General features: G+C 44.8%; 1 protein-coding gene across 2 annotated transcripts in view; it reads right to left on the reverse strand.

Moving 5' to 3' along the window:
* The window catches only part of LOC125462693 (signal peptide, CUB and EGF-like domain-containing protein 3), a 361,430-nt gene that overhangs the window by 285,077 nt on the left and 52,551 nt on the right, over window positions 1–23,802 (reverse strand). The window contains exon 4 of one of the 2 annotated variants that reach the window (XM_059653452.1): window positions 1,211–1,267. The exons of the other annotated variant lie outside the window; for it this stretch is intronic. Coding sequence (XP_059509435.1) covers window positions 1,211–1,267 — 57 coding nt within the window. The remainder of the gene's footprint in view (window positions 1–1,210; window positions 1,268–23,802) is intronic. 2 annotated transcript variants of the gene reach the window in all.

Below are 23,802 nucleotides of genomic sequence, written 5' to 3' on the forward strand. Positions count from 1 at the left end.
ATGGTCAGAGCAGCCATGATCTCATCAAATGGCAAAGCAGACTAGAGGAGGCAAACTGCCTATTTTGTGCTTAATTCATACATTGGTGGGAATTAATGTCAAAACCAAGAGATTTTATTTGCACCTTATGTCCATGATAGCCAAAGTTGGCCAGCTGGTAGACTCCTGCTCATATATGTGTTTGATGAGACATTCTCCATAAGTACATTGTTTAATTTTATAAAGTCACTGCTACTGTGTCTTTGATCATGATTGATCAGCAGCCCTACCTTGTCTGACTTTGGACACAATGTCCAAGGTCTATGACCTTTCACCATTGAAGATGTGTGAAACACCATGGGGATCCTGTTTGAGTTCCAGTGCACAGCAGCCCTGGATCCACATATCCTGGTCAAAAGACACACTGTCCACTCATGATTGAGCCTGGCACAACCATCAAGTGTAAAAGTTGAAAAGTGCAAGCAATAACAGAAGGTGGCATCTTCCCAGGCCCTGAACAATGTGGACCATGGCAGGAGATTGGGGGAAAATTTTGGGAGAAGTCAAGCGAGGCCTTTCTTAGTGTTAGGAGAAACAAGGTGCATTTCCAATGAAGTCCCAAACATGAAGATGGGGTTGTCACTAGTGAGAGGCAAGCAACCCATTAACGGGGATCATTGTCACCCACATTATTACTCAATCTTGCCTCACTAACATGCACTCTCCTATCCTGCCAGATAGAAACTGGACACTGAGAATTGCTGACATGTAAGCACCTGGCCAATCCAGCTTGACCCTCCATACCTCCATCAGTTCTGAGGAAGTGTCACCAGATCTGAAACGTTAACTCTGATTGTTTCTTCACAGATGCTGCCAGACTGTTTTTGTACAACTCTGTAATGCTGCAATTTGGAGAACACCGGCAACTAGCATTGGAATGCCGCAGGTACCCACCCTCCTCACAGATAGAATCAGGCTGCATCACAGGGCTACTTGGCTGATTGCTTAGCAGGCACTCACTTAGCACATCCCTTACCATCTGAAGTGGAAACGCCAAAATACAGAACTAACTGGTGCACGTTGCTTCTACCTTGCTGTTTATTCAATGGGGTGGACAGGTTGCTGAACGGTCCTGTGCTATGATAGTCTCTCACTTATACATGGGTCAGCAGTGTACACAGGAAACAGAGTGAATGTGCTTCGAACAAATGGCCAACATCTCAAAAATTACCCTCAGTCAAAGCAAGGGAGATAGTCTTCAGACAGGTTTTCTGCAGGCTGTTTTCTCCTGGAATGAGACAAAAGGAGGATTCAATGAGATGAAAATAGAGTTGCAGAATCATACAGTATGGAAACAGACCCTTCGGATTGACCACTCCATGCTGAACATAATCCCGAACCAAACATTTCCACCTGCCTGCCCCTGGCCCTGCTAATCCTTTCTTGTACTTATTCAAATGGCTTGTAAATGTTGTAATTATACTCACATCCACCACTTCCTCCTTCGACACACAAACCACCCTCTGTGTAAAACATTTGCTCCACATGTCGTTTTTAATTTCTCTCCACTCACCTTAAAACTGCATCCCACGTCTTGAAATCCTCCCATCCTAGAGAAACGACAACTACCATTACCACTATCTATACCCCACATTATTTTTTGTAAACTTCTGTAAGGTTGCCTCTCAATCTCCCACATCCCAGTGAAAGAAGGCACAGCCTATAGATCAAGCAGGTGGGAGAAAGGTGATGGGGTGTCCCAAGAGAGTGAACGGACGCATGCAGAAGCCCCACTGGGTTATTAGTTTGGGGGAACTGGGTAAGAGCAGGTGAGGGAAATGTTGCATGCAATTGTGAGCATAGTGGACCATGAGAGTTGGCATGCAGTAGGAGAGATACACAGTGAATGTTTGGTAGCACAGAGAAGATGGTGGCACTTGTCACTGCAGAGAGAAAATGGTTATTGGCCATTTTTAAACACAACTGGACAGCTTTCTAGTGGACTGACATTGCACTGACCCAGGTGGCAACTTCAGAACAGGGTGGCAGGTTCTAGAGTCAGGTCTCTTCTCAGTTGGTCCTGGGGGAAAGAGAGGTGTCCCTTCTCTGACCCATTGTATCCAGAAAGTGGTGTGCCAATATCACCTCCCATCTGCTGTGTCCAGGGCAAAATGTCACAATGTGTGCAGAGCAACTTAAGACTGACACAGTGCTTGTCTGGTTGTACAGCAGCCTTTTAAAGAATGGCCATGGCACCAGGGACCCCATGATATCTTGGCAGTGACGAGAACTTCTGGCTGTGAGTAGAAGGATCAGTCTAACATCAATCATGAGGGGCATCAGAGGAACAGCACCTATACAAAGAATTTGCTAACAACAGATATCCCAACAACTTCATCCACAGATGCCAATTAGATAGACAATGCCAAGAGGACACAGTATTCCCCAAGACACTGACCATACTACCCTACATCAAGAACATATCAGAGCAGATAAGACTCTGACAACCACAAGGAATCGAGGTAGCAGACAAACCCACAGCCACACTACAACAAACACTCACAAGGACCAAAGACCCCAAACCCTTAACATGCTGGACCAACGTAATTTGCAAACTACCTTGCAATGACTACAACAAACATTACAACCGGCCATATCAGAAGGAAACTAGCCATCAGGAGACATGAACACCAGCAAGCTGCAAAATGACACGACAAACTTTTCCTCATCTCAGTGCATTTGGGCAACGAAGGCCATCTATTTAACTGGGATAACGTGACCATCCCTCCTCAAGCCAACCACCGACATGCATGGGAATTCCTAAAGGCCTGGTTTTCAACCTGTGATGCAACCAACAAACATGTTGTGGTTGGTTAGCTTGCCCGCCAAACTAGTTCGTTTCATACCCTGCTGGGTAACATCATCAGTGCAGCCTCTGGTGAAGCATGGTTGAGGTTTCCCGCCCATTATTTAAACTCAGGAGTCTGTTGAGGTGAATTACCTCACTATAACAAAGTGTGAAGCTGGATGAACGCAGCAGGCCAAGCAGCATCTCAGGAGCACAAAAGCTGACGTTTCGGGCCTAGACCCTGCATCAGAGACCTGATGAAGGGTCTAGGCCCGAAACGTCAGCTTTTGTGCTCCTGAGATGCTGCATGGCCTGCTGTGTTCATCCAGCTTCACACTTTGTTATCTTGGATCCTCCAGCATCTGCAGTTCCCATTATCTCTGGATTACCTCACTTCTGGTTTCCCTTCACCTTAGTGTGGATAGGAGGTCGAGCTCTACGTGTTTGTTGATGGCTTTCTTTGTGGAGCACCAGGCTTTTAGGAATTCCCGTGCTTGTCTCTGCTTTGCTTGTCCCAGGATCTTGGTGTTGTCCCAGTCGAATTAGTAGTTCTCCTTATCCACGTGAATTAGAGAGTGAGTGAGTATTGGCCGTGTCTTTTTGTTGTTTCCACAACAAACATATGGAATTAGATCCCATATATAAACCCATGCAAAAAACCCCCAGAAATAACACAACCCAATATAACAGACTGGATTATATAAATACCAAGCAGAGTTAAACAACATTGCTTCATTGGAGGCCACATTGATGATGTTCCCTAGCATGGTGATGAACATCTACACGATAACCAGCCAGCTTAGGCAAGCAACCCAACAACCTCATCCACAACCTGAGCTACAAATCTTCACATGAACCTTAAAAGGTTTATTGGTAGAGGGGTTGAGTTTCGGAGCCATGAAGTCATGTGCAGCTGTACAAAACTCTGGTGTGGCAACACTTGGAGTATTGTATATAGTTCTGGTCGCCGCATTATAAGAAGGATGTGAAAGTATTGGAAAGGGTGTAGAGGAAATTTACCAGGATGTTGCCTGGTATGGAGGGAAGGTCTTATGAGGAAAGAAAGAGTGAAAACCTCCATGAAATTCAATGATTACGACACTTTGCCAAAATATGGCAAGGTACAGCCCACAATTTACAATGTTTGCTGTAATTCTCATTAAAAACCCTCTTTCCAGTAAAGGTAGTAAATTCCATCCTCAAAGTAAGCAACAATGCTGACTGTGGACAGTTTAGATTACCCTACTTGAAGAAAGAGAGATGCAAAAGCAGATTCACAACATGTCAGAAATGAGAGTTCTTGGCTTTTAGGTGAAAATGACAAAGTTGAAGGTAGTTTTCCCATTTAAAGAAAAATGTTGGGAAGAGATCTGTTTGAGGATCTCAAAATTCTGAAGGAATTTGACGAGCTGAATGGGGAAATTTTATTTCCATTGCTTGACGGGTTCGTAATCTAAAGGCGATGAATTTAAGATTTTATTCGTAGAAACAAGGAGAGAAGGAGATTGGTTTTAAAAAGTGCACTGCTAAGATGAAGTCCGAGGAGGGATAATGTTAGAAGCAGAATCAGTAACAGCTTAGATCTATTAAATGTAAACATTTGAAAAAAATAAAGAAATTGTGTTCTAGGAAAAGACAGGGAATGGGAAATAAATAAAGGATCTTTTCAGAGGGATAAAATAGAGACAAGTCCTGAGAACCACTTCCTGTGCCAGCAAGTTGTATATTTTCAGTTATTTCCCCTAAACTTAATAAATTGCAAATTTAATTAGCCATTATCCTCTGGTGTATATTGAGTTGCATTTTTACCTTCAAGTTCTAGTTTGTAGATATTTTTACACTAGAGGCAAAAATTCAAGGGAATTGCATTTCTGTGATACAGCTTTGATAAGTCAAACAGCATCTTCCTTAATAAGACAACAATAAATTAAAACTTAATCTCTCCAAGTTTGCACAGACGGTCTTCTGGAACACTCGGCTTTCTCCAGCCTTTCTTCTGTTGATCTCGTGTCACAATTGTCTTTCTGCCGCTGATTCTACTGTCAGGGATGTTTTTCTCTGTAACTGCTTCTGTGAGGACTTTTACCTAGAAATACCATGGTACTGGTTTAATTAGATGGTGTTTTCTCTGACAGCAAACTAAAAGGTGTTGTCTCTTGGCAGTTGGCTCTCCCCTGATCTTCAGAAAACCTGTTTTACATATCCCCTATTATACATCAAATTCTTACATTGGTTTTGGTGTCAACACCATCAGATTTAAAATTTTCTATCTAAGAATTTGGTTTAAATTGATTGCTAAATTTGAAAAGACTTGTTGTCTTGGTAAAAATCCTGCTTGGCTGTTCGATACAACATGTTTCCATTCAGGCAATCTCTGTGTGCACCTGCACTTCAAATTGCTGGTCAGACATCCATTTTAACTCCAAGCACTGAAAAATCACCATCTTTTAAAGGGACTATGCACTGCTTTTCACCACTATCATTTTTACCAACAAATTCTAACTTCCTGCCTTCCAATTCATGAATACTCTACCCAACTTTGCAACACTGCTCTTAATCTCAAATTAATTTTCTCATCAGGGGTTTGGACACCTCACCTGCCCATGTGGCACAATTGCATTGGTGAAGTCTGGCCATGGCATAGCTTTAAATTGAGGGGTGAAAGATATAGGACTGTTGTCAGAGGTAGTTTCTTTACTCAGAGAGTAGTAAGGGAATGGAACGCTTTGCCTGCAACGGTAGTAGATTTGCCAACTTTAAGTACATTTAAGTCATCATTGGATGAGCATATGGACGTACATGGAATAGTGTAGGTTAGATGGGCTTCAGATCGGTATGACAGGTCGACACAACATCGAGGGCCGAAGGGCCTGTACTGTGCTGTAATGTTCTATGTTCTATGTTCTATGTTCCCAAGCAGACAATGACTCACGAATCTCAACCAATATTGAACTGCATTAAGAAGTCAATAAATGTGATAAAAGAACACCACCAAAAACCATACGCAAGAAATGGATTGTGACAGCTATGCAAAGTAATAAAGTGATAAGATGTGCAAAAATTAATGGAGTTTAAAATTGCAAGGAATATCAAGAACAATAGCAATTGTTTCAAAATAGAAATAGAGGAAAACAGTGACAAATGGGAAATATCGAACCACTGAAGACTGAGGCAAGTGAGATTACCATGGATAGTAAGAAAATGACATGCTTTTTTTAAAAAAAATATCTTTTCAAGGGTAAGCTCTGTTGGCTAGATGCCTGGATTGCAATGCAAAGTGATGTCAACAGCATGGGTTCAAATTCCTCTACTAGTCACTGTCATGATGAAAGCCATACCTTGTCAATCTCATCCAAGTTGTGGTAAACTTCAGGTTAAACTCACTACCTTTCCCTATCTCAGACCAGCCTTTGGGCTCTATGGGAATATGGTGAATTTCATTTATAGTAGAAGAGGAATTCAAAATACAAATGCAAAGGAGCCCGACCGGAAAAGAAGAAAAGGAAATGAAAGTCAACAAAAAAAAAATCTGGAATTAAAAATCTATTGATGACAATGAAACTGTTATCATAAAAATCCAACAGGTTCACAGCTTTCCTTCAGGAAAGAAAACTGCCAGTGACACCCACATCCCATGAACAAATAACCAAAAAGCTCACTCCAGGAGGCCCTACCATTTCTAAGTTAATGATTTATGTCAGCTGTTTCAATCTCATGTGCCTATTTGTCAAACGGCCCAGTCAGACATACATATCATCCAGGCAGCATCGCAAGCTTGAGGTTTCTCAACAAGAGAAAGTGATTGTCAGCTGCTGTATATTCCACCTGAAGATCAATACACCACAATTGAACTCTGAGATGATCCTTTACAGGGTAAAATGCCAAGAAATGTAATCAGTCTGTCCCATGTTACTATCAAAAGAGAATCAGAGTTTATGAGAAGCTTGTAGGAAATATCGGGTGAGCGGAAACAACAGGAATTGGAACAGTAACTCGTCAAACACACTCTCATCCTGAAATACACAACTTACAGTTCCTCCTCCAATTCAAATGCTTTTTTATGTTTTCTGTCTAATTTTGGGTTGGAGGAGGGTGAAGGAAAGCAATGTTTGTTTGTCCACCCCAAATTTGGTAGTGTTGACATAGCAACAATATGCACTGTTTTTCACCAACTATACTGAAAGACAGAGCAAAGGGAAACAGCTCAGCTGACATGGGTCAACAGGGCCACTGTATTCAAGGAAACAGAGTTGTATCAACTACTTGCAGAATTCTAACAAATGTAGCTAATGTCAGATCGGTCATATCTTTAGGGAAGAATAATTAATAGAACGAAAACTGTTGGGAAGAGGTCCATCCTTCATAGGTGCCACCTTTCTGATTGACCCATTACACCTCACCCAATTTCCTAAACCACAGAAAAGACCTGGTTTCTCCCCATTATGCCAGAGGTCAAAGCTTTAAGCTGCAATAGTCAAGGTTCTTACCTCTGAGCACTTGCACTAAAGAATCAATGTTTCTATTATTACACAACAGTAAAACAGTGCCAGACTTACTCAGAGAAATGCAAGTTGTTATTCGTTGAATACAAAAAACTGACTTCCATATACAGTTTACTGCATGTCTAGATGGTTTCTCTTTGTAGGATCTGTAATAATAAATATTAATGAAGTGCATTGAGCCAGTAACAAGCAACAATCACTGTTAATTGGCAACTTGTCACTGTTCACCAGAATCTCGCCACGTGGCTTGTCAAACATATAAAAGCTAGAGCAGGATGCTTCCCACATCAAGAATGAACCTCACTAGGCTTCTGATTCTGCTACAAATCTCACCATAGATCACGCCCCCTAAAATTTTGCTCTCTGTTCCTGAAACAAGAGGTCATTAAAACAACTGCTACAGAGCCTGTTCATCAGAACTCCTACAAAAATTGTTAGAAATCCACAGCAACCTGTGCAGCTTCATCTAGGTTTGCATACCGCAATCCTTCACATTAATAAAATTCTTGCCAATAAAGACAATCCCATCATATGCTCAACTTCAACTTTACTCATGAGATAAAACTGCCTGAATCCTAATGATAATCACCAGTTACTGCTGGCGATTCACCATACCAATCATGACCTGCATTGTCTTCGAATTCCCTGGACTCCAAAACATGACCTACAAATTGAAAATGGTTGCAATCACCCCCTGGAGGGGGTGCATTCAATGGGTTTTTTTTCTCCCCCTGTCCCAACCTGTGTGCTCCACTTCAGAGCAAGGGGAGACCTTTCAAGGCGCGACTGCATCCAACCATGCTGTTGCAGAGCGCAGTCCCATGCAATTGCTTCACTGTGTATGTCAAATATATGCAATGTCCAACTGCGTGCCTGCAAACACTGGTCACAAGCAAACGTAACCATTGCTCATGAGAGTGTGAGAACAGCCATTGCCGGGAGGCAAAAGTAGTCACCGGTGAACTTAGTAGTGGCATCTGTGAGCCATAAAGCATAAAGCAAATTCTAGATTCATGGGCTCCTCAGGGACACTGAACTGATTTCTTATCATCTTGAATTGTCTATATTCCATAATGTGCTCTTTTACACAAAGATGCCATTTGTGTGCGGTGGAGCTGGGAGCACAATGTCTCTGTACTTGTATAGCACTTAAAATGTCCTACTGTCTCTTTGTTGCAGGACTGAAGCTGAACTTACCGCAATAAAGTCCAATGTGAAAGTTCCCTGACATTAAAGCTATTTATTGGTCCTCCTTGTCTGAATGTTCCACGTCCCACTCTATGCAGGACTATTCTAAACTATCATCAGTGAGGGAGCTGACCGCTGATGCTGACTTTGTAAAGAACCGGTTTCTGTTTCTTATATTCCCCACAATGGTTCATTGTCAATGTGATTGATAAATCCAGCTAAAACAAGGATTATTGTCACTGCCGCTGTGATACAATGAAGGCCTAGAGAACTGGAGGGGGAACAGAGGATCCAGCAAGCACAGGGCAAGCAGCAACCTCTAGCAGACACCAAGCAGCTCCACGTGAAGAGGTTGCAGCCGAAGGTCCCCTCTGAATGTGCAGGACGTACAAGAGGTCCAGAGTCTATTTGTCCTTGATATGGTCTCATCCAAATGAGTAAGTTGCAAATGTCACCATAGGCAAAGGTTGTTCCAGGGCACAGTCATAGAATAGTTTCAAAATCTAGTGACATAACAGAGTAAAGCAAATCATTGCAAAACTATTAAGAAGTGGATTGATTAAAGGCAGAAAATAGTAAACAGGTGAATAAAATATCAAAGCCTAGGGATAGGTAACAGTACATAACCTAGATCAGAGTTCTGCATATGACTGCACGGAGCGTAAGGAATAAAATTAGATGAGCCGCAGGCACAAATTAAAATTGAAGGTTATGATATAATGGCCATTACTCAGGCATGGCTGCAAGATGGTCAGAATTGGCAACTACATGTATCAGGTTAAGGTTGACAGGACAGACCGGGAAATGGCAGAGGAGATGGAGTAGACTTACTGATTCAAAACAAAATTACTCCAACAGGGATGGATGATATAATGAGCAGAAAGCATTTAGTGGAGATCAGATGGATAGAACTGAGGAACAGTGAAGGACCTAAAACTGTAAGAGGTATTACATGGTAATATGCAGACATCTTAGCTCTGAAGTGTTAGATTATATAAATGCAGAAATTAAGCGAGAGTGTTGTGAAGCCTGTGTAGTATTATTGGGGAATTTTAACTTCAACATAGTTTGGGAGATACAGACACTTACCTGTCAGAAAGGTAGTGAATTTCTGGAGTATGTCCAGGATTGGATCTTGGATATATCGTTGCTGGAAACTACAAGAATCTAGCAACATTGGATTTAGCAATGAGAAATGAGCTGGATTTAATTAGTAACCTAATTGTGTATAAACATTTATCAATAGTGATTACAACATGATCATGTTCAAAACAGTGTTTGAAATCGAAAAGTATGAACCAGCTGCTAGAGTTTCACATTTAGGCAAGGTGAAACAGGTGAAATTATTTAACTAGATAAAACTGAGACTGTCCACAGTGAATTGAGAAGGTCTGTTAAATGGGGAAAATAAGTGGAGAACACTGAAGGGGGTTTAAAGAAACAATCTAGCAGCTGCGCAGACTGTCACATATTTCGTCTGGAATGTGCCTATCGCAGAGAAAGTCTAGACAGAGATACAGTAATTTTTGTCAAAGTTTGGCCCAAGCAACTCTGTGATGTAGGAGTGATAATAGGAACTGCAGAATCCAGGATAACAAAGTGTGGAACTGGATGAACACAGCAGGCCAAGCAGCATCTCAGGAGCACAAAAGCTGATGTTTCGGGCCTAGACCCTTCATCAGAGAGGGGGATGGGGTGAGGGTTCGGGAATAAATAGGGAGAGAGGGGGAGGCGGACCGAAGATGGAGAGAAAAGAAGATGGGTGGAGAGGAGAGTATAGGTGGGGAGGTAGGGAGGGGATAGGTCAGTCCGGGGAAGACAGACAGGTCAAGGAGGTGGGATGAGGTTAGTAGGTAGGAAATGGAGGTGGGGCTTGAGGTGGGAGGAAGGGATAGGTGAGAGGAAAAATAGGTTAGGGAGGTGGGGACAGGCTGGGCTGGTTTTGTGATGCAGTGGTGGGAGGGGAGATTTTGAAGCTTGTGAAGTCCACATTGATACCATTGGGCTGCAGGGTTCCAAAGTGGAATATGAGTTGCTGTTCCTACAACCTTTGGGTGGCATCCTTGTGGCACTGCAGGAGGCCCATGACGGACATGTCGTCTAAGGAATGGGAGGGGGAGTTAAAATGGTTCGCGACTGAGAGGTGCAGTTGTTTATTGCGAACAGAACAGAGGTATTCTGCAAAGCGGTCCCCAAGCCTCCGCTTGGTTTCCCCAATGTAGAGGAAGCCACATCAGCTACAATGGATACAGTATACCACATTGGCAGATGTGCAGGTGAACATCCGCTTAATGTGGAAAGTCATCTTGGGTGAGGGAGGAGGTGTGGGGGCAAGTGTAGCACTTCCTGCGGTTGCAGGGGAAGGTGCCAGGTATGGTGGGGTTGGAGGGGAGTGTGGACCGGACAAGGGAGTCGCGGGGAGAGTGGTCTCTCCGGAAGGCAGACAGGGGTGGGGATGGAAAAATGGCTTGGGTGGGGGGGTCGGACTGTAGATGGCGGAAGTGTCGGAGGATGATGCGTTGTACCCGGAGGATGGTGGGATGCTATGTGAGAACGAGGGGGGATCCTCTTGGGGCGGTTATGGCGGGGGCGGGGTGTGAGGGATGTTTGGCGGGAAATGCGGGAGACACAGTCAAGGGCGCTCTCGACCGCTGCGGGGGGAAAGTTGTGGTCCTTGAAGAACGTGGACATCTGAGATGTGCGGGAGTGCAATGCCTCGTCCTGGGAGCAGATACGGCAGAGGCGGAGGAATTGGGAATAGGGGATGGAATTTTTGCAGGAGGGTGGGTGGGAGGAGATGTATTCTAGGTAGCTGTGGGAGTCAGTGGGCTTGAAATGGACATCAGTTTCTAGCTGGTTACCTGAGATGGAGACTGAGAGGTCCAGGAGGGTGAGGGATGTGTTGGAGATGGCTATCTAGTCCCTATATACCTGTATTCCTCGTGCAGATGGCCTACAGGCCCTCCGCTTCTTCCCGTCCCGCAGGCCCGACCAATCCCCCTCCACTGACACCCTCATCCGCCCAGCTGAACTCGTCCTCACCCTCAACAACTTCTCTTTCGATTCCTTCCACTTCCTAAAGACAAAGGGGATGGCCATGGGTATCCACTTGGGCCTAAGCAATGCCTGCCTCTTTGTAGGTTACGTGGAACAGTCCCTCTTCAGCACCTACACAGGCTCCAAACCCCACCTCTTCCTCCAATACATTGATGACAGTATCGGCGCCGCCTCTTGCTCCCCAGAGGAGCACGAACAGTTCATCCACTTTACCAACACCTTCCACCCCAACCTCAAGTTCACCTGGGCCATCTCCAACACATCCCTCACCTTCCTGGACCTCTCAGTCTCCATCTCAGGTAACGAGCTAGAAACTGATGTCCATTTCAAGCCCACTGACTCCCACAGCTACCTAGAATACACCTTAGCCACCCACCCTCCTGCAAAAATTCCATCCCCTATTCCCAATTCCTCTGCCTCCGCCGCATCTGCTCCCAGGATGAGGCATTCCACTCCCGCACATCCCAGATGTCCACGTTCTTCGAGGGCCTCAACTTTCCCCCCGCTGCGGTCGAGAACGCCCTTGACTGTATCTCCCGCATTTCCCGCAACACATCCCTCACACCCCGCCCCCGCCATAACCGCCCCAAGAGGATCCCCCTCGTTCTCACACACCACCCCACCAACCTCTGGGTACAACGCATCATCCTCCGACACTTCCGCATTCTACAATCTGACCCCATCACCCAAGACATTTTTCCATCCCCGCCCTTGTCTGCCTTCCGGAGAGACCACGCTCTCCGGGACTCCCTTGTCCGCTCCACACTCCCCTCCAACCCCACCACACCCGGCACCTTCCCCTGCAACCGCAAGAAGTGCTACACTTGCCCCCACACCTCCTCCCTCACCCCCATCCCAGGCCCCAAGATGGCTTTCCACATTAAGCGGATGTTCACCTGCACATCTGCCAATGTGGTATACTGTATCCATTGTACCTGGTGTGGCTTCCTCTGCATTGGGGAAACCAAGCGGAGGCTTGGGGACCGCTTTGCAGAACACCTCCGCTCGGTTCGCAATAAACAACTGCACCTCTCAGTCGCGGACCATTTTAACTCCCCCCTCCCATTCCTTAGATGACATGTCCATCATGGGCCTCCTGCAGTGCCACAATGATGCCACCCGTAGGTTGCAGGAACAGCAACTCATATTCCGCTTGGGAACCCTGCAGCCCAATGGTATCAATGTGGACTTCACAAGCTTCAAAATCTCCCCTCCCCCCACTGCATCACAAAACCAGCCCAGCTGGTCCCCTCCCCCCACTGCATCCCAAAACCAGCCCAGCCTGGCTCCGCTTCCCTAACCTGTTCTTCCTCTCACCTATCCCTTCCTCCCACCTCAAGCCGCACCTCCATTTCCTACCTACTAACCTCATCCCACCTCCTTGACCTGTCCGTCTTCCCTGGACTGACCTATCCCCTCCCTACCTATACTCTCCTCTCCACCTATTTTCTTTTCTCTCCATCTTTTGTCCGCCTCCCCCTCTCTCCCTATTTATTCCCTCACCCTCACCCCATCCCCCTCTCTGATGAAGGGTCTAGGCCCGAAACGTCAGCTTTTGTGCTCCTGAGATGCTGCTTGGCCTGCTGTGTTCATCCAGCCTCACACTTTGTTATCTCTGATGTAGGAGTCTGTGTTCCACAATCTATTCCCTGGAACGCACACCAAGACAAACACTGACTGTGCCTGGAAGACCTGCAACCTGGTGGAAAACTCTCTTTGGTCTGCCCATGTAAAAAGAGTTGCCTTCAACCGGAGTGCTGAAGACATTCCACGGTCCAGGGTGACTTGCTGAGGGTTGCAATAAAACGTGGGGCAGCTCCTGTCAAGGCACGGTGGTGAAAGACTGCTGTCCGAGATCTTTCTGCCAAAGTTTACCGAGGGTCCATTCAGTTGTCAGACATTCTCTGTACCTCAAAATGGTTGTAAATATTTTTACCTGCATGATTTAAAACTGCCCTTGTTATTTGCAACTGCACAGTAGATCTGTGAGATGTAAATTTCCAATGTATCATTTGTTTCCTCTCGTTGGAAAGATTATGCAGAGCTGAATGAGAACATTTTTATAAGTACTTTTATGAATAAAGTATATTTTTGTAATTAAAGAAACATATAAGACAATACAAATGTGCTAGTTTAGACTAGGATAGTTAAACTCCCCTATTATCACTGTTGTATACTGTCTGTAGCTCTCTATGATTTTCTTCAAAAATGTTACACTATCTTTTTCCCAGTGGAAGATGGCATTCAGGAAACACCAAGTAGAGTAACCGCACCTCTACTGTTTCCTAACTTCTGTTTTTGTCCCAGGTGGAACACCCTATTTCCAGAGCACTGTAACATTTTCCTGAACCAATATTGTTGTTGCTGTCCTTTGTCCTCCCCTTTTGCGAACCTGATCTCCATCATCACCACCAAATCACCCCTCCCATACTAATTTGCTCTTGCAGTTCAATAGCCTTATTTGCCAAGCCTCACATGCATGCACTACAAACTAATCACATTGTATTCTCAACGTACAATGTCCTAGGAAACCAATGCCTTTGCTCCTGCAGCACCTCTCCAGCCTCACGTTCATCTGTAACTGTCCTCCTCATTGTTCATGGCAGTGAAAGTAACCCAGAGATTTGACGTTCTGTTTCTCAGTTTCTCATTCAGCCAGCTGAAACCTGCCTGTCGAACGTCATCCCTCTTTCAGTGGTACAGATATGGAGTACAACCTCTGGCTATTCAGACTCCCCACTTAGTAACTCACTGACATCCCTGTCCCTGGCAGCAGAAATATAAACTACCATTATGGGAACATGTCTACAACCTTGTAAATGGATGTCTGTTTCCATGACAATAGTTTAGCTGGTGAATCCCCTGCATCACTATTGTGTTCCCAAACTTCCTGATGACTCTTGCAAGACTGAGCCACTTGTAACACTATTGACTCCAGCCACACTCCCCAAACATAATCGTCACCCTCACCAAAATTCAGAGACGAATACCAGGTAGAGAATGAAATCTACTTCTCTGTTTCTCCATCACAGCACTGAGGTACACTAATGAGCTTGCATCAATCAGACTGTTTAAAAAACTAAATTTAAGCTTTTACTAAATACTCACTAACACTTCTATATCAAAACAGAATCGCCCTCGTCCTCACGTACCACCCGACCAACCTCCAAATCCAATGCATCATCCTCTGTCATTTCCGCCATCTGCAATCCAACCCTACCACCAAAGACATTTTTCCCTCCCCACCCTTAGGCACCTTCCAGAGGGACCACTCTCTCAGTGACTCCCTTGTCCGCTCCACACTCCCCTCCAGCCCCACCACATGCAGCACTTATTCCTGCAACCGCAGGAAGTGCTACACCTGCCCCTACACTTCCCCCCTCAACCCGATCCCAGGCCCGAGGAAGACTTTTCACATCAAATAGATGTTCACCTGCACATCTGTCATGTTATATCCTGCAACCGCTGCTCCCATTGTGGCCTCCACGACATCGGGGAAACCAAACGGAGGCTTAGAGACCGCTTTGTGGAACACCTATGCTCTGTTCGCAACAAACAACTACATCTCCCAGTCGCGAACCATTTCAGTTCTCCCCCTCACTCCTCGGATGACATGTCATCCTGGGCATCCTGCATTGCCTCAATGATGCCACCCAAAAGATGCAGGAACAGAATCTCATATTTCGCTTGAGAACTCTGCAGCCCAAGGGTATCAATGTGGATTTCACAAGCTTCAAAATCTCCCCTCCCTTGACCACATGCCAAAACCAGCCCAGCTAGTCCTCGCCTCCCTAACCATTCCTCCCACCTCAAGCCCCACCCCCACCCCCATCCCCTACCCACTAACCTCATCCTGCGCCCCCCGACCTGTCCGTCCTCCCTGGACTGACCTATCACCCCCTAACTCCCCCACTACATTCACCTTCACTGGCTCTAACCCCACCTCTTTGACCTGTGTCTCCTCTCACCCTATCTTCTTCTTTATCCATCATCTTCTATCCACCTCCCCCGTCTCCCTATTTATTTCAGGATCCCCTTCCCCTCCCCCATTTCTGAAGAAGGGTCCCGACCCGAAACGTCAAGCTTTCCTGCTCCTCTAATGCTGCTTGGCCTGCTGTGGAAGCTCAATCTTTGGATATGTTTGAAATTGTACATGGAACATTTCAGATTACCAGTGAGTTAGGAGATAACATGGGTAAAAGTTACTAAAGTGTTCTGTTCCTATGATCGATGTTTCTTTGATTAATTCCAATCACCTTGAAGCAGAGAAGAATTCATGTCTTGGGATGTAGGCACTGTTAGCGAGGCCAGCACTTATTGCTTATCCTTATTTGCCTTTGAGAATGACATCTTTTCCCTATCACAAATTGAACTTCTGCATCTTTGTTTTTGTCTGTTTCCCAAGTCATTACATGGTGATGACAGACAGGGGCTACAATGTGACAGTCCCCTTCAGGTTGCTTTGACGGAGGGCTGAATGGTGAGATACAGCATGTAGCCCATCTGTCATTGACATGTCTGCTCCAAACCAGCCCCCATTAACTGAGGGACAGAGATGTTTGTGGACCATGTGGCTGTTAGCCTATTGAGGGCCTTAAGTGACCAATTCATGGTCTCTGAAGTGCCTTATTCCATCCCTAACACTTTCCTCCCTGTCTCAAGAGGAGGCCCATGACAAGTGAGTGGTCCAGTAGCTTTAAACAGCATGCCAAGCTAGCAGCTTTGGCAACCTGAGCTGCCGTGGGCAAGGTGAATTGGTGGTATCTTCCTTGGCGATTCCCTGTGTCGATCGGAGGTAGCTTCCCTGTCATACTCTCCTCTGATCCTGCCTCTCAAACCTGGCCAGCAACCTCTTCATTTACCTTGCTGGGTTCTGCCATATAGGACCTTGCTTCAGCCAGGGTTCCATTAACTTCACATCTCCAGGGACCAGCTGTTGTGACAGCAGTGACCACCACTTGAAGCTTGTCATTGCTGGGTCTACAGAACTATCGACGTCTTGAAGATTACTATTGACCATAAACTGAACTGGGGCAGCTTTACAAACACTGTGGCCACAAATAGCAGGCCAGAGCCTGGGAATTCAGTGGTACATAATTCACCACCAGTCTCCCCGGTGCCTGTCTATCGCCTACAAAGCACAAGTTAAGAGTGTGGCCAAATACTTGCCATTTGCCTGGATGGGTACAATTCCAACAACATTCAAGAAGCTTGATACACTGCAGGATAGAGCAGTCCACTTGACTGGCACTCCATCCTCCATCTCCCTTCATCAGTGACACACAGTAGCAGCAGCGCATACCCATCTACAAGATGCATTACAGCAAGTCTCCACGATTCTCTAATAGCACCTCCCAAACCCACAAACTTGATCATAGGTGGCTGATGCATTGAAACACATCCTGCAAGTTGCTGAATACCTTCCTGACCTGGAACTATATCACTGATCGCTTACTGTCGCTGGGCCAATTCCTGGAAGTCGTTCCTTAATAGGTCCAGGTATTCTTTAACTGCATTGTGGGTGTCCCTACAATCCAAGCATTATACAATGGTTGAAGACAGCAGCTCACCACCACCTTCTCAAGGGCAATTAGGGATGGCCAATAATTTCTGGTATAGCCAGCGACACCCAACACCCCAAACAAATTAAAATATGTTGCTGGAAAATAAGATTGGTCAGAACCTATCAAGGATAGAGTCCCCCTACTGACAGACCACCCCACCAATCTCCAAATCTAACACCTCATGCTTCCACATTTTTGCCACCTGCATTCTGACCCCACCCTTGTCTGGTTTCCATAGGGACTGCTCACTCCACGACTCCCTCGTCAGCTCCACACTCCCCACCAGCCATCCCCAAAACCAGCACCTTTCCCTGCAACCACAGGAAGTGCTACATCTGCTCCGAGACTCCACGCTTCCCCCTCCCCACACCCCCACCCCTCCATCCCTACCTCTGTCCAAAGCCCCAAACAATTATTCCACATTCAGCAGAGATTCACCTGTACATCTTCTAACCTGGTCTATTGCATCAGTTGCTCCTGATGTGGTTTCCTCTCTAATCAAGGAGGCCAAGCGCAGACTCGGTGACCGATTCGTAGAGCATCTGCGCTCTGTATGTTCCAAGCAACTCCACTTTCCAGCTGCCAGCCATTTCAACACCCCTGCTTACTCCCTCAGCGACATGTCCATCCTGGTCCTCCTCCACTGTCACAATGGGCCCACACATAAATTGGAGGAGCAACACCTTATATTTCACTTCAGGACCCTACAGCCCAATGGCCTCAACATAGTTAACGAGCTTCAAAATCTCCCAAACCCCAGCCTCATCCCATGTCCAGCCCTCTCTCTCATCCCCATCTCTTGACCTGACACAACTTGTCCATCTTCCTTCTCACTGATCAACCCCAACCTTTCCATTGACTAATCTCTACAACCCCCTATCTTTATCCATCTTTCACCATTCCACCTACATTCTCCCAGCCCCACACCCCCACTATTTATTTCTGAGCTCCCTTCCTTCTCTCCAATTCTGAAGAAGGGTCCAGATCCAAAAATGTTGACTTTCCTGCTCTGCTCCTCCAGCTCCACAATTTACTAAAACAGAATCCACAGAGTTGTTAGTGTAGATGTAGGCAGTTCAGTTCACTGTGTCTACACTGGCTTTATCAGCAGGCTTGACAAAAGGAGACAGAGAGTGGCGGGAGAAAGGTTTTTTGGACTGGAGGCCTGTGGCCAGCAGTGTTCTGCAGGGATCACTGTTGGATCCACAGTTGCTCATCATTCACGTAAATGATTTGGAAGCATGGTTAATAAGTTTGTGGATGGCACCAAAATGGGTAATATAGTGGGGCAGTGAAGAGGGTTAGCTAAGAGTACAATGGGATCTTGATCAATTGGGTCAATGGACTGAGGGCTGATGTTGCATTTTGCTAAGACAAACCAGGGCAGGACTTATATAGTTAATGGCAGGGCTCTGGGGAGTGTTGTCAGACACAGACACGTAGGGGTCCAGGTGCATAGTTCCTTCAGAGTGGTGTCACAGGTAGATAGGGCGGTGAAGAAGGCATTTGTCTTCATTGGTCTGACTTTTACAAATAGGAGTCATCGGGAATGTCATGTTGTACAGCATATTGATAAGGCCACTGCTGGAGTACTGTGTACAGTTCCAGTTGCCCTGTTTTTGGAAGGATATTAATAACTTAGAGAGGATGCAGAAAAGATTTACAAGCATGTTACCAGGACTGGATGATTTGAGTTACAAAGAAAAGCTCGATAGGCTGGGGCATTTTTCCCTGGAGCATGAGAGGTGGAGGGGTGACCTTATAGAGGTTTATAAAATCACAAGGCGCATAGAAAAGGTAACTAGCAAAGGTCTTTCCCCCTTGGGTCAGGAAGTCCAAAACTAGAGGGCATAATTTTAAGGTAAGAGCGGAAAGATTTAAAATGGAGCTGATGGGCAATCTGTTTCACACACAGGCTGGTGGGTATGTGGAATGAACTGCCAGAGGAAGTGGTAGATGCAGGTAGAGTTACAACATTTAAAACACGCTTGGACAGGAACATGGATAGGAAAGATTTAAGAGGGTTTTGGGCCAAATGCAGGCAAGTGGGAAAAGTTTGCTTTGGGAAAGCTGGTCGGCATGGACAGTTGTACTGAAGGGTCTGTTTCTATGCTGTAAGACAGAGTACCAAACTCCCGCCTTTTCCCCATAACCCTATACGTTATTTAAAAACAAACAAACAATCGGCCAATGCCCACCTGAATGCCTCAATTCAACTTGCCTCTGTCCCACTTTCAGGCAATGCATTCTAGAATTGAACCACTTGCTGTGAGATAATTTTTTTTTCAGACCTCATGTTTGCTACTTTTGCAAAGTGATTTAGAACTGTGCTCTCTGCTTCGTGATCTGTTTACTTTCCAGATGAGGGAGGGAAAAATCTCAGTCTGAGCTGACTAACACCCTGGTGAATGTTAAAACGCTGAAGGATGGTCAGAATGGTTAGGCGACCTTCTCCACTGACTCGATTGGTGGCCACGGGCCTCGGGATTGTACAACGTAGTGTATCGGGTCTGTATGTGTCAGCCTGGAGTAGCCTGCTGGTCGATTCTTGTCAACCTAAAAATATTTTTGTAAGTTTAAGTGAGCAACCACTGGCAGACATATACAGTTTCCCTTTTGATTTAATAGTTAAAGCTGGATTTTAAAATAAAAAACATTCAATCCAGTTACTCTCAATTTTGTATGAAAGTTTTGAAGACACTCTAAAATGACCTTTATTAGGAATGCTGAAACACTTCACCCAAAAGAATTACTGTGGTCAAATGATTTCCAAAGACTTTAATACTGCAGTTTTAACCATGGTTAATTCTAAACAGAGACGAAGTTAGCTTTTAGAATATTTAATCAGTTACCCAATTTCACAAGTCCCAAGTGCATCATTCATCATGGATCACTGAAGTTCAAATATTTAACTCGAGGTTCCCTGGCTTCTTAGTGACTACTGCCCTGTTGTAATATTGAGGCAGGCCTGATCTGGTAAGAAATGCCTTGAAGTGACAGATAAGGCATCACGGGGATTGAATACCTAATTGGTGCAGTGTTGACTGGTGGAACAACTTCAGTCAGGCCTCCTCACTCGCCAGTGCACCTTGCTGAATGGAAATGGGTTTGGTGCAATATCTTTCATGCTGACAGGATAAAACTGGCATGCTGCAGATTCAAGATGGCGCTGACACCAAGTGACACTTTGCGAGCTCTCCACAGCAGATTTTATTCTTACATTGCTTACAACCATTCTTTGCTGTCTATGATGTGTATGTCCTCGTTTGTTACGATCTGCCTGCACTTCTTCTTAGATACATATGACAACAGTAACATCAAAATTACAATCAAACAAAGCTTGCTGGCCAGCTGAGATGTCTACAAGACCAGGTGGAATAACATTTCAGGGAAGGGTCACCAGACCCGAAACGTTAACTCTGTTTGCTCCTTCATAGATGCTGCCAGATCTGCTGAGCTTTTCCAGCAACTTTGTTCTTGTTCCTGATTTACAGCATCCGCAGTTCTTTCCGTTTTTATTACTTGTTGGGAAATCAACAGAGGATAATAATGACTGTATAACCAGTGTTGCACCTGATGCTGTCAAATGGGCTTGATTAAAATGACCCCTGTCCTGTTCAAGTGTGGAGGAGACACTTGGATGGAAAACTGGAGGCTGCTTCTATCCTTTGAACTAGCTACACAAGGATTAGTTACCGCCTTCAGTAGGTCAGAATTTCTGTTGCCCCGCACATTCTTGCTGATCGAAGGCTAAACCTCATGGTATTATGTTCCCAATTACCCACAACACAATCGTTAAGTGTTCTCAGGTGCTCCTATTTTAAGGGGAAATAATCCAGCCCAAAATATGTTTTCCACTTCCTCCGACACCAGCACCTGCCACTGATTAGCTGCTATCTCTTTCATCGCAACTGAAGTTCTCATTTTGCTGCTGTGCCGATTGAAGTCTGTGTATTCTGTTCTAATTCCTAATAATTATCCCCCAGAGTCTTAATGAAGCGGATTCACTCCCAACCTTTCTCAATGTCAGATCAGCTTTCTCATGCTATTGCCTGGAGCTCAGGCTGTAAGGACCCGAAGGCTTTACATTTCAAATGCAATGGATTTAAACCTTGGATATGCACATCATCAACACCAGTCATGCATGATCTTGCAAGCACAGCCTTTATTCAAATAAAAACCTTCCAAACTTCTATCTTTGCCTGAGCAATTTGCAGCCTTGAATTGTGATAAGCTCCATGCTAAATTATTTTGTTCACTACACATTTTTCAATGACGATAAAGAGAAAGAATGAAGAGAATGAGAAAAAAAACTGAAAATTTAAATAAGGTTCAGATCAAGTGAGATAGTTTACTTTTCATCTCAGAAGTGTTTATGTAATTCAGCAGCACTTTCAAAAGTAGTAAAGCATCTCTGACCATGAACGTTAACAGATAAAATTTGACACAGAACTTCCTAAGAACGGGCGGCCAAAGCTTGATCAGAGACATTGGTCTTAAGGAGCATCTTAAAAAGGAGAACAAAAAAGAGGGGGAAGCTTTCGAAAGCCAAATCCAGGGTTTAGGGCTGAGACACTCGAAATCACAGCCATCGATCATGGAGCCTAGAAAGCCAAGGTTATCCAAAATGCTGGAATTGCCAGATTGCAACATTCTCTGAAGGTTTTAGAGCTGGTGGAGGTAACAGTGATAGCGAAAGACAAGGCCCATGTGGGGACTTTAACATAAAAAGGTGAGAATTTTAGAAGTTGAGGCATTGCTGTACTCGGAGATCAGTGAACCATGGTCTGACAGATGAACAGCTTTAGATGAGCTGAAAAGCAGATAGAAACAAAGCCTAGTCGAAGCCTGGATGTAACAAACCACGGCTGAAGGTTTCAGCAGCAGACAGGTTGAGGCAGGGTCAGAAATGCAACAGCAACCAGAGACAACTGTTTATACAACGGCTTCCCTTGGGAATATACCAATAATATTAACCACATGTTTCACTTTAAGTCAGTTATTTGAAAGCAATAAATTGCATTTAAATATTCAGTTACAGCATAGAAATGAGGTTGCAGTCAATTAGTTATAGTCTGTTCCAACACACTCCATTCAAGCCTACTGTAAAAGGCAGCTTACACAGATCTCTTCTATGAAAAGTGAAACATCACCTTCGGTGTGAACTGACTAGGACAACTCATCTCAGGAGCAATAAATTATCCTTATTCTGTTTGCACATAACCACATGTAGTAAATGTGCTCCATTGTGTATTTCTAACGCAGTACAAACCACCAAACTTCAGAATTCTTTATGGTTCTCTTATCAGACTTCAGGGGTCAGTCCATGGCACATGGACTACAATGGTTCAAGAAGGCAGCTTACCACCACCTTCTCAACTAGGGATGGGCAATAATTACTGGCCAGCCACTGCCTATTTCCCACAAATGTAACAAGAATGCTTAGCTCCACGGAAATCCACTGCAACATTCTGAAATGAAGTGAGCCATTGAAACAAGCCAAGTATTCCAAAATGCTGAATTCCATATGTTTTCTGAAGAAGGGTCCAGACCTGAAACGTCAAGCTTCCCTGCTCCTCTGATGCTGCTTGGCCTGCTGTGTTCATCCAGCTTCACACCGTGTTATCTCAGATTCTCCAGCATCGGCAGTTCCTACCATCTCTATTCCAAAATGCTACTGTTTTCATCGTGGTCAAAAGGAATCTCTAGATATATCAATCAAGCTGGATCAATAACAATGATTAGACATGTTCACATTCCCTGTTAATACATGGTACTGACTCATACTTGAACTAAATTCATAAAGCAGTACACAGACTACTGTAGATTGTGACATACAAGCAACAAAGCAAACAGAAGCAAAGAATGATGGAAAGAGACTCACAACTATTATAGAAAGAAAATCATAAAGACTTTCTATGGGCACAATCATAAATTTGTGATTAGAGGAGGAGTAGGACCAATTAAAGCCCAAAAAGAGGACTTAGACACAGAGGCAAGGGGCATGGCTCAGGTATTAAGTGAATACCATGTTTTTGTCTTTACCAAGGAAGCAGATACTACAGAGGCCTTAGTGGAGAGAGGAGAAAATTCAGTCACTGAATTTAATATTCTAAGGAATAGGTATCGGATAAGCTGTTGGTATGAAATGTTGACAAGACACTGGGACTGGATGGAATATATTAAAGGAAGAGAGAGTGAAAATTGTAGAGCATTGGCCATAATCTTCCTTATCTCAGGGGAGGTGCCAGAGGACTGGAGAATTGTAAATGTTACACTTATGCTCAGAAATGCCTAGCAGTTACCATGGTTCTAGGGAAGCATCTAGAAACAATAATTCAGTATAGAATTAATAGTTACATGGATAAATGTAACTATTTTATATAGTAGAATGTCTGCAGCATGGAAGCAAGCCACTTTGCCCATCGATTCCTCACTAACCCTCCTAACATCATCACAGCCAGACCCTCCCCATCCCGTAACCCTGCATTTCCCATGGCTAATCCATCTAGCCTGCACATCCCTAGACAACACGGGCAATTTAGCATGGCGAATCCACCCTAACCTGCACATCTTTGGGAAGAAACTGTAACATACAGTGGAAACCCAGACACAGGGAGAATGTGCAAACTCCACACAGGCAGATGCCCAGGAGCTGGAATCA

Source organism: Stegostoma tigrinum, chromosome 21, assembly GCF_030684315.1.
Source record: "Stegostoma tigrinum isolate sSteTig4 chromosome 21, sSteTig4.hap1, whole genome shotgun sequence".
Taxonomy (NCBI): domain Eukaryota; kingdom Metazoa; phylum Chordata; class Chondrichthyes; order Orectolobiformes; family Stegostomatidae; genus Stegostoma; species Stegostoma tigrinum.